Source organism: Galleria mellonella, unplaced genomic scaffold (assembly GCF_026898425.1).
Source record: "Galleria mellonella isolate WM207_F2 unplaced genomic scaffold, CSIRO_AGI_GalMel_v1 utg96, whole genome shotgun sequence".
NCBI lineage: Eukaryota > Metazoa > Arthropoda > Insecta > Lepidoptera > Pyralidae > Galleria > Galleria mellonella.
Window position 1 is genome coordinate 1185101 of NW_026442179.1, and position 12764 is coordinate 1197864.

Sequence of the window (12764 nt, forward strand, 5' to 3'; positions counted from 1 at the left end):
TTTTGGAAAACATTTTATAGTAAACTATACAAAATTAATTATTACTCACGTGTCGCCGACCTTTTTGACATAAACATATTGAGTCACAATACTAAGAAAATACATTATATACTCGTAGTATAATGAATCAATATTCGGATGCTTTCAGAGTATTTCATACTCGGTTAAATAGGAAACTGTTGTTGTGATTAAGTAGGTATATTTATATATATCATAACGTTTATAATTATGTACGACCGTTTACTTGTAAAGAAAATATGTATATACTTATTTTCATTTTTGGTATGGCACTGAAAATGGCATAAATGTACAAGTAGTAAATGTTTGTTAGTCGATCACTTTTAAACAGCTGTTATGATTGAATTACAAATTTACAAGTAAAACTTATCTGCCATGTTATTTATAATTTGCTACAAATGGTGATCATAATTAGAATAAGAATGGTTTTTATTGGTATTAACGCAAACAAAGCCACAGGACGTAGTTACTATAAAATATATTTAACGCCAAAAACTGAAAAAAATTATAAATATTCTTTTTTAATCAATCACGATGAACTCTCAGACTATTAGCCAAATATTTCATTAACTACGCAGTTGAAACTATTACCTAGAACTGGTTTTTAAATGATTTATATGATGGTAAATTATTATTCCAGTGATATCTATGCATAAATTTCTGATAGTAATATCGTGTGATTCGCCTGAATGAAATATTTACTTACCAGTTTTTTTTAACGTGGGAAATCCCTCATGGTGACCCACATGTAACGTGGGATACTAATAAGTATTCCGCCAAACTCCTACCATCTACAACCAAACGAAGATCCACCGTTGTGGGCATGGTGGGCATGTCCATAACCCTAACAAACTCGTGACGTCACACGTCATTCTAATGAGGTCGATAAAGCGATGATATCATTTCTAATGCTTACTAATACTTTTGTAACTTTCGTAAGCAAATTAACATTTTACAAGTTTATTAATTTATTAATGTACGCACTACAGCTTTGCTCACTTGGAAATACACCTGTACAACATTTTGGTCGGGGCGTCATATCTCATATCATACATCTCCTTTGTGAGGGGAGAAGGGATTGTTAGTAATGGGAATTAGCAACCCCATTGCTAGCAAAAAACCTATCAGGTCGACCTCCACGCGGTTGTACCTGGAAACCATCATGATTGATTTGTGACAATGGACTAACTAACCTGCTTCATCCTCACCTGTCTTCGCTCGCTGGTGCTCCGCCAGCGTATACCGATAGCGCAGGCGGGGTTACCATTCCATTATTATCCATTAAAATAAAAACATCTCCTTTTTAGGAATGCACCATATCGATCATGAGTGAGTTCATACTCCAACTCACACTTAACCTATTTTCGGGTGGGTCTGACCACAATCTTTTGTAATGGTTAAATTCGCGCCTATCTACAACGTTGTTCCGGCTCTTATACTGTACTTATGAGTTCACTTTTACATTCAACTGCATCTCCGAATGACACCTTTTCCAACTAGTAATGTCTTATGAGATGGGATATACAAATGCTAATAGTGACAGACCTGTGTAGCTTAGACTTCCTCACTCTTGATGTACGATGAAGAAGAAAAAGTAAAATAGCCAGTAGGAACTTTGGTACAAAAGGTATATCACACAGTAATACCACAGTCTAACGAAATCTTAACTTTTTAACTTGTAGACTTTCGCGCTGCATGTTTTATGGTTTATAAGAAAGGGGAAAATATGATAATTTACGTAATTTTCCCTACCGGTTATCCAACGAACAAGTGTAAACAGCGCAAGACCAAAATAATTAGACGGCTGGTTTTTTTACACTGTGATAGCGTATGCCATGATTGATCATGTTTTTGCCCTGTTTCGACCCTTAATTGCTTATCTGGTAAAACATTACCTAAAGGGGCACTATACGCTAACAATTTCAGTGTCATCCTGTATATTGAGAGATTGTTATACATTATGCATAATGTCCAATATATATACGTCATTGGGATACCCAAGTTAGCGCGTCGTGTCTCGCATAGCATAATGAATGAGCAATGCAATCTCGCGAGGCTACGAATCCAGTACAATGGGACTTTACCAAGAGACACATCAATTTTATTTTTTACATTTATTTAATGTTATTTCAAGGTAATTTATATTGTGTTATAGTAGACTGTAATTATGTTCACAAATGTTCAAATTAGCATAATGGAATATTTTAACTTTTTTGTGTAATATATTTATTAATCTTTACTTAATAGAAATATTAAGGGGTCCGTAAACGGTCAAACTTCATGCATATATATTCATAGTCATAATCATATTGCCGCTTGTAAGGCCTAGATGGAAATTTTTAATCTTTTCTGTATCTAGTAACGACAACAGTGATTGAGTCAAGCATTATTGCCGCTTTATAATCTACGGAACCCTTTTTACTTGTAGCTTACTTGTATGCTACGTACTGGGTATAATATTATATGTATTATTTGTGCGACTGGATACTGCATAGACGTAGTATAACGTAAGGCATATTATTATGGTGACTAAAGATCTTTCGTCTGATGTTTTGCTGTTGCAATGACCTCGTCAGATCTAAATCGATCCATTCATTTCCTTCATTAATTTTTTTTTCTAAATAAATATACTTAAATACTGCTCCCATAGAAATTTTATCAAAATCGGTTAAGTAGTTTAGATTTTAAATCAAAATATAAAACCGGTTTTGTCATAATCCAACAACCCAATCTTAAACTATTCAACCCATATTTCGTTGAGTTTTCAGTTTCACTGGTAGAATATTCTAAAGAAATGCTAAATATATACATTTAATACCTGCTCTATAGTGAAGTGCCATTCTTTTTATTTTACTAGCTAATTATAGGATTTTTGTCCGCTACTTTTCGAAATAAGAATACCAATAAAATAAAATAATTCTAAATAACCTACCAAGATAAAACATTTATCAGATTTGAAGAAGCGAGACCTTCGGGAATACAACTATGAGAATTGCATCCAATTTGATGCAATAGTTTTTGTGTGATGCCGAAATAAATATACCTACAGACAGAAAGAAAGACAAAATTTCTAAGAATTGTTATTTTGGCTTCTATTGCTCTTATTAAAACCCCTCATATAAATTTTTCTTAAATGTGCAAACATCGTATAATTACAAATATATTATATGAGTAAAATGTTCTCTATATACTCGAATCTACAGTAAATAATATAATAAATTTTAAAAGTATGATACATTTAAACGTAAATAAACAATAATTTTAATAATTTAATTATATAAATAAAAATATTCAACAAATGTTAAAGGTAAACTTTATTTCAGTTTATAATTTTCACTTAATTCTCTAGAAAATAATCTGTGTCACAGCTCTGAACTATGTTTCAAACAAAAAGTAACGGTATTTAAGCTGTTGTCTAGACAACATTGACAGAAATGTACGAGCTGTAGTGTTTATCACAGCAAAAAATATACATCAGTAGATTGCCGTTCGAATAAAACCCACTATTTATGTTTTAATCTTATTAATTTTAGTACCTTGGATTGTCCAAGTCTATAAATAGCGCAAAGTAGTTTCTTAAGGCGCAATACGATGTCAAAATCTCTCGTTAAAAATCTACTATCCAATTCAATTAATAGTCAATCATTATTCTCTTTTTTTTTTATTTGGGTCTAATTTTTATGACTAAAATATAAGTTTAAAATTTTTGGACACAAAATACGTTTAAAAATAATTAAAAATATAGGTATCGTTTGCAACAAGAGTCAGCGAATTCAATGCAAAAATAACGAGAGTATCGCATAATATACACATACATGCACAAATTCGAATTCACCGAATTGCGATTCTTCTCCTTTGTTAAGTTGATTTATTACGGTATTAACAATACCTATTAGGTATATAAGGTTTTTAATGAATGATAATAGAATGATAACCTCGCTTGAATTAACGGGGTACGCTAGTAAGACGCCAGGAAGGGATGATTTGTGAGGATGAAAAGACAGGTCAGTTATCCCATCGTGATGAATACATCTGGAATTCAACACGATGATTTTCAGGGGGAACCACGTGGAGTTCGTCGTGACGGGGTATATTGCTAACAATGGGACCATATTACAGTCCATATTACCAACAATCCCTTCCCCCCGTTATATGAGGTTAACGACAAATAGAAAACCTTATAATAATGTCTATATTATAAAAAAAAAAAAAAAAACTGCGTACAGCAGATATCGCGAAATTATTTCTTACCACATTTTAGGCTAAAAATGAGGATTCTATCATCGTTACAGGGAAGGTCTAATTTCAGTTATAAATTTTTGTGCAATTAGAAATTTTAAAATAGGCTTATGTTTATTAAACTTATTATTCTTATAGTCTCATATGCATAGACAAAATTATTTTGAATACTACATTGATATCAGAAATAATAAGAACAACGATCAGGTAAAACCCATAAAACGTTATTAATGTTTGTGCTACATGTCTATTAGCTAATAATCATGGTTATTCTCTCATAACCATGATTATTTATAGAAATAATGAATCATTTTGTACTTCTCCTTGTCCTATTAATAAGTAATACGGTTTTAGATATACGTAAAAGTGAAATTTATCGGTATAAATACGTTGGAATAAATTATATCCACGTATTTTACATAATGCCTTGAAGGACTACGAACGCCTGAGACCAGATACCTATACAAGCAAATATTATACATTTTCGCACAATTCATGCTCGTGTGGTACGTTCCAATAACGCCGGCGTCCTAGCTTGGCCTTAAGTGCAAAAAGCGTGAAGTTAACGCGACAGAAGCGGACTCCTTATTACGCGCACAGCTGTTTCCCCATAAACACATTTTTCACATACTGGAATTCTTACTATATATAATATAAACACTTCACCTGCAATTGTTACAAACATACACACAGTGCTAAGTACAAGATATTGTAATGATCGGATTACTCATTGCATTGTGTTTACCGGTAGTAGGAAAAACGGACACTTGGAATCCAGTTGTGTCATATATTGTGTTGACACGAAACAGTCAGCTCTCAGACTTCGACGGAGCACCGCGTCGTGTCCCCAACGAGCAATTGCAACTTTCACCGCCGCAGCCGTTTCATAATTCTGCACCTATCACCAATCACCGACCGGAATATCAAAGCGCCGAAGACGACGGACCTGATCACCCGGCACACCTGGCCGTGATAGAACACCAAACGAAAGGACAACTTTTTTTATCCCGTGTTGTAACTGAAAAAATGAGTCAACCGTTATACACTAATACTAATAAACCGGTAGTTAATAAAGAAGAACAAAATAACAGCAAAGTGGATGACCAAATACACTTTCCAGAGGATAAACCCGTGAACCCGGATCGTACACAAACTTCTAGTGAGGGTACAGTCCCATACTTTACTGAACGAGAGAGCGGAAGTACGACGCTGAAGCCCATAGATATCATCTTAAGCTCCGGTCCGAACGCTACGGAAATATCCGTGGATGATCGAGCCTCCTTCGACGGTGACCCTTGTCCGGCAGGCCAAATCAAAGTTAACGGCAAATGTGTGGATAAGGATTAAATTCGTCAGTGGATGCTAAAAATATTTGTGGACAATTACCAGTGGCAAGGTCTGTGTGTTATTACGTGTAATTATAAATTGTACCTACCTTTTTACGTACATTTGTGTTGTGTGCATTGATGTGGTTCGCCGTGACTAAATTATAATGACTTCCTTACATAGCTTTTTTTATGTATAGAAGTAAAATAAACGTTTAATTTATTTTACATTGTTTTGTTAGTAAGTACGTCCACAGAATAGACGTGGTACTCAAAACCTTGTAAATTAAGCTAAAAGCATTAGATTCCTTCTATATCTTAGCTAACTATTTTTCAATAGACGATAGTAAAATATCAACCTTCCTATATAATATCTCTCGACTGATGAGGTGATCATATGATAGATGAAAATGAAGCCAAATGAGTTAGCCCATTATAACAAATCCATTGAAAATTAGCCAAGAAAGTTGCAGGACGCCCGCATGAACGTCGACCTAACTAACAATCCTTTTCTCTTAGCTTAGCTAACTTGATAATTTTAAAGGGGAACCAGTGACCGATAATAGATGAGGAGAAAAATTTATTAAGAATGATACTAACTATGATATCTTGGAGGGGACCACGCAGAGATCGACCTGACAAAGTAAATTTTAGCAATAGTGACGCTAGTTTACTTTACTAACAATCCCTTCCCTCGCAACTTAGCTAACTTAAATCACAGATAAAATAATAATAGGTACTTAAACACTTAATATTAACAGATCACATTTCAATTTAGACCAAAATTTAAAGGAATCATTAAAACTAATTCATTACTTATGTATCTACATTACATTTTAATAACCGCGAGAACATCCTCAATGCATTGTAATGGGAAATATCCCATTACAAGGTATGAGTTTTTGTTTGACGTCACTGCGTGCTTTGATTAGCAAGCTTCTTTGCATACTTGCCTTACAATAATAACAATATATTACATAAACTAATTGTTTGTTTCCTGGTAGGTAATTATGAAACTTAAGTAATTACCAAACACAAGTTTTTTTTTTTTTTATACAACTTAGAATGGCAAATAAGTATTAGAGAGATTTCGTCCATATATAAAAAATACGAAAATAATACTCTAATTTAGTACTCAAAGGTATAATGTATTTTTATTTTTTGATGGGTGAAAATGGTATGGTAACCCCGCCTGCGCTAACGGGATACGCTGGCGGAGCACCAGTGAAGGGTGATCGATGAGAATGAAAACAGGCCAGTTAGCCCATCATGATGAATTCATCAGGAATTAACCATGATAGTTTCCAGGGGGAACCGCGAAGAGGTCGACCTGGTTGGGTATATTGCTAGCAATAGGATTCTCAGTCTCCATTACTAACAATCCCTTTCCCCCCAGTATAATGTATTGGTATATTGAATATAATACTACTACTTCACTTGAATTTGATAGATTGTTTGTAAATATGTAGATGCGAGTATAAGATAAAACCCTACTACGCTTTTGGTTTACTTTGCTGAAATACAGTGGTACGTATTTGTTGTATGCAGGTTTTTTATGCAACTTAGAATGGCAAACAAGCTGACGGTCCACCTGATGGAAACTGGTAACGGTCGCCTTAGACACGAGCAGACTATGGGCATGACAGAGTATAGTGTTTCGCCCATGATACCCCCCATACGTAGCCATTCCTTAGGACTCAGGTGTTATTCCTCTGTACTCTAGAAATTCACTGCTATATCCCACCATTCAAACCGAAACACAGTCATGCAAATACAACTGCTTCACGGTAGAAACACGAGTGACACAGAGGTGCACAAGCAAACGACTTTTGGACAAAGTCTCCCTCTGGTAAAAATTGCAGGTTATTTTGATTTCAATATAAAAACTACTAAACCGATTTTAATAAAACAATTCTATGGGACCAAACTGTAATAATATCCTTTCGAGACAAAAACAGTTTTCCAAGTCGATTTACAACAAACGGAATTATGAGGTAAGAAACATAAAAATATACAATCGAATTGATAAGCTCCTTTTTTGAAAAAGGTTAAAAATCAGTTAACCCACCACAACGAAATTACATCGGCATAAGTATACCACTGACATCACAATTCAAAACATATATATATTATTTTTATTCTATTTACCTTGTATACCATTTTTCCTGTACCTTTTCTGCACTAGGTTTCCCGCTAATTATTTTCTCTCTCACTTTTTTTTTTTATACATCTTAGAATGGCAAACAAACTGACGGCCCACCTGATGGAAAGTGGTAACCGTCGCCTATAGACATGAGCATTGGGTTGGCTGGAAGGAGTATATATATATATATATATATATATATATATATATATATATATATATATATATATATATTTCAAAAAAGCTTTTTATTTAAAAAGCTTTTCTTTAATAAATATTTCTTAACGGTTTCAAGAAAGAGAAAATTCTGAATCCAACTGAAAACTAAATCGATTTCGATGATTATTTTTTAAAGGAATGCGTTTAAAAATATTGTTATACCTTTTTAATTACGTAAAAAATTCCGAGATATTGCACTTATTTTATTAAGTTTTTTTTTTACTGATGTTAAGTTTTTGCGAAAATTATTTTTCTTGTTTGTTTTTCAAATGAACAAACTATATATAGATAGATACCTATGCTGTCTTTATAGATACATGTGATTCATATTGAGGATAAAATGCAAGTATTTCACAATGAAGTTTATGATTTCACCTAATGTGAGAAACATTTTATATGCTAATATAATATTACAACATCCAAATAATATGGAATAATTAATGTATAGACAAACAAACATAAAAATGTTAATTTCAGCATATCATTCAAATGTGTATATATAAAAGAGGATGCTGATAGACCGACTGACCAGTATATCGACGCACAGCCGAAACCGCTGAATCTAGAATCTAGAAACTATGCAAATAGGATTTTTATATAGTGTAGGTGAACAATAAGAAAGTAATTCTGAAAACTCAACCTCTAAGGGTCTAAAACTTCCAAAATCCTCTTGTACCAAGTCCAAAAGCTTTTAACTATATTATAGAGAAATTTCGTCAATATAAATAGCATTTAAATTAATTTTTAAAAGTTTACTCACTTTGTCAGAATTAGGAAGACAAAGATAATGGTTGGCCTACTTTGACCTTCTTTAATACAGATTTGTCCAGTTTTTTAATCTGCAAAAACGGATTATTATAAATACTTCTATTTGTCTAATTTGACTAAATCCAGTGACTAACACAGAAATCGAGCGCAGAAAAGATTTTATTATGATATATTAATAATAGGGATGCCATCCGCATTACTAATAAACAATGTACCTTGACAGGTCAACAACAACGCATTGTACATTTCTAGTAGATTAGACTCATTATTCATCCCCGACATCCTCCCGCCACCGTTAGCATAAGTTGCTGTACCATATCATATTCGTCTATTTGAAAAATAGAATTCGCACTACAAATAAACAATAAGTAGCATTCGAACTTATTCAACACTACCAATCTCTCTTTGCACGAGTGTAAATTATATTCAAACCAGTACAACGTCCTGCAAAAATACATCTGGATGTTAGTTTATAAAGAGTAATGTTAGAAACAGACAGACAGACACAGACCTTGTTTTATACTAGGTATTTAAAGAAGTGGGTAATGGAGCATTAGATCACAACTGCAATTATTTGGCATGTAGATGAGTTATTAATGCCACTAAAAACTCAATTAAGCATTCTATCTCTTAACATTTTCAATCGCATTATCATATGTTCTGATCTGAGACATTGTTTGAATTGTTTTAACTACTGAATTTCATCATCATACCACAAATTAAATTTTCTTCTCAATCATAAGAGACTTGTGACAATTATTCTTATGAAATCAACTCCCAAAGCAGTATTTCGAAACAGAAACGAATAGGTATTGAATTTTATACTCTATCTGGAATATAACGTAGTGATTACTTGATCTGTGATCCGGAGTAAACTATAATTTATTGCCATTAATTTAATTATCACATTGCAATCTATTTAGAAAATATGTGAATAGCATTTTACAATCTTAAAGTACGATAGGGGGAAGGAATTCTTAGTAATGGAAAGGTTAGTTGTTATATTGTATACCCTATCAGGTCGACCTCCTCGCGATTCCCCCTAAAAACCATAGTGACTAATTTATCGTTAAATGTGTCACGATGGGCTAATTGACTTGCCTGACTTCATTCTCACCAATCATCCCTCACTGGTACCCCACTAGCGTATATCAATAGCGCAAGCGGAGTTACCGTTCCATTATCATCAGTTAAAAAAAAAGTTAGACTACGATTCTTGAATTAAGTATAGACTATTACGTCAGTATACTCTGTGATGTACATGTTTATAGGCGACAGTTACTACTTTCCATCAAGTGGACGGTCAGCTTGTTTGCCATTCTAAGTTGCTTAAAAAATGGTATCATAACTTCTTCCTTTAGACTTAGATGTTGTATTTTATATTTCTTCATGTAATTTACTGACAGTAAATCTAATATACATTTACTGTCAGTCTATGTTGTCATTCCATCATCTGTCATTCGCGTTGCTTCTACTTCATCTGTCATACTGAATTTTTTTCATTCATATTCTTCAGAGAAGCCGGTATTCGTAGTTTATGCGGCCGTGCTTCTTTTTATCTTTAATAAAAAATACTTTTTAATTGTATTTTTGAGAAAGTATCTTTACATTACCTGTTAAACCAATTTTCCGAAAAATCTACGTTAAGTGAAACTATTTTAAGAATCATCTTCTTTCATATAAACTGAAGGACTGCTGAAGCTACCACGTGTCGCTTGCTACAAATTTTATTACTGAAGAATCCTGCCATAGACGTAATTTGTTTTAACAAATTTAAAAAAAATTGAACTCAAGATTGTCAGTTGCCTGTGTGCATATATACAATACTTGTTACCACGTGTCAGCTGTAATAATGTCCGTCACAGCTGAAGGAGACTTGCGGGATGGCCTTTCTGCAGCGGAAATATTCGCTAATAGTGAAGGCCTCACCTACAATGACTTTTTATTATTGCCGGGATACATTGATTTCACTGCTGAAGAAGTGGATCTAACATCACCGCTAACCAAAAAAATCCTTCTTAAGGCACCCCTAGTGTCTACTCCTATGGACACAGTAACAGAGGCCGACATGGCAATAGCGATGGCGCTTTGCGGTGGTATCGGAATCATTCACCACAACTGTACTCCTGAGTATCAAGCCAACGAAGTTCATAAAGTAAAAAAATATAAGCATGGATTTATCAGAGACCCAGTGTGCATGGGTCCAGAAAACACTGTTGCTGATGTTATAGAAGCAAAAAAGACCAATGGATTTACAGGATACCCCATTACAGAAAATGGTAAATTGGGCGGCAGACTCATAGGAATCGTCACCTCTAGAGATATAGACTTCAGGGAAGGAGATCCGCATCTCAGCCTCAAAGAGGTTATGACTCCAATAGACGAAATGATTACAGCCCAGTCAGGTGTCACTCTGCAAGACGCCAATTATATTTTAGAGAAGAGTAAGAAAGGAAAACTTCCAATTATAAATGGATCTGGTGAACTCGTAGCACTTATTGCTAGGACTGATCTGAAAAAAGCCCGCAGTTACCCAAATGCATCAAAGGATTCTAATAAACAATTACTTGTTGGTGCAGCTATTGGCACCCGTGAGGCTGACAGGGAACGTCTAAAGTTACTCGTTGCAAATGGTGTAGATGTCATCGTCCTTGACTCCTCTCAAGGTAACTCAATCTACCAAATAGAAATGATTAAATTTATAAAAAAAACATATCCCAATATCCAAGTTATTGGAGGCAATGTTGTAACCAGGATGCAGGCAAAGAATCTTATTGATGCTGGTGTGGATGCTTTGAGAGTTGGCATGGGTAGTGGTTCCATTTGTATCACACAAGAAGTAATGGCTTGTGGGTGCCCACAAGCTACTGCTGTCTACCAAGTTTCCTCATATGCTCGACAATTTAATGTACCTGTAATTGCTGATGGTGGCATTCAATCTGTAGGACATATTGTGAAATCATTGGCATTAGGAGCATCCTCAGTTATGATGGGATCACTTTTAGCTGGCACATCAGAAGCACCAGGTGAATATTTCTTTTCTGATGGAGTGAGACTGAAGAAATACAGAGGTATGGGTAGTTTGGAAGCCATGGAAAATAAAGAAGGCAAGGGTTCAGCCATGAGTAGATATTTCCATAAGGAAACTGATAAACACAGAGTTGCTCAAGGTGTTAGTGGAAGTATTGTAGACAAAGGATCTGTCTTAAGATTTCTTCCATATTTGCAAACTGGGATGCAACACAGTTGTCAGGATATTGGAGCTAGGTCAGTTGCTATTTTACGTGATATGAGCTATTCAGGTGATCTGAGATTCATGAAGAGGACATATTCTGCACAATTAGAAGGAAATGTACACGGTCTATTCTCCTATGAAAAACGCTTATTTTAATGTTTATATTATGTGATATTGTATACTTTTAGCTCAGTTCAATATAAATGTAATGAAAATATAATTTGTTTTGTAGAAAATATTATTTTTTGTATTTATATATGAAGATGTATTTGCCATAAGAGAAAGTAAATATTGTTAACAATGTACTTAATATATTCCATTTACATAAGTATCATTTTATAATTATGCAGTCAGTCAAAACCAATGTTATATATTGACAAAAAACCGGACATAGAAATGTACTTGATAATAAAGTGTGTAAACATACTAATTAATGTAATTTTTAATTTTTTTTATTCATTCCTAATATTATAGTTGCTTACTCCCTGAGTTTATAAATGAAATTGCTTTAAATAAATATTTAAGTTGCATATTTCGTAATTAAGAAGTATACATACATAATCTATTCTTTTTACAACATGGATTGACAAACCTGAAAACTGTTATTGTAGACTATATCATATTTTTCCTTAAGTATAATTTTCCTGATAAATTCAGAAAAAAAATTATTTGCCTACTACTAGACAGAATGTACCTACATATTTTAATACTTTGAATTCTGATTAGTCTACAATAGGACTTTGTCACTAAACCATAAGAATAAGATACCTTATTCTTAAATTTTGATTTGAGTATAAAAAATTAAAACATTGACTAG

The 12764-nt window shown here is 33.6% G+C and overlaps 2 protein-coding genes across 2 annotated transcripts; both read left to right on the top strand.

Annotated features, from left to right (window-relative positions):
* Positions 1-4695: 4695 nt before the first annotated feature.
* On the top strand, positions 4696-5810 carry LOC128202449 (uncharacterized). Its single transcript, XM_052902822.1, has one exon. The coding sequence runs from the start codon at positions 4972-4974 to the stop codon at positions 5602-5604; it is 633 nt and encodes a 210-aa protein (XP_052758782.1). The 5' UTR covers positions 4696-4971; the 3' UTR covers positions 5605-5810.
* A 4392-nt stretch (positions 5811-10202) lies between these two features.
* On the top strand, positions 10203-12377 carry LOC113523475 (inosine-5'-monophosphate dehydrogenase). The gene has a single exon (XM_026909458.3). It carries the CDS (start codon positions 10565-10567, stop codon positions 12101-12103), a length of 1539 nt encoding a protein of 512 aa, XP_026765259.1. The 5' UTR covers positions 10203-10564; the 3' UTR covers positions 12104-12377.
* Positions 12378-12764: the final 387 nt, after the last annotated feature.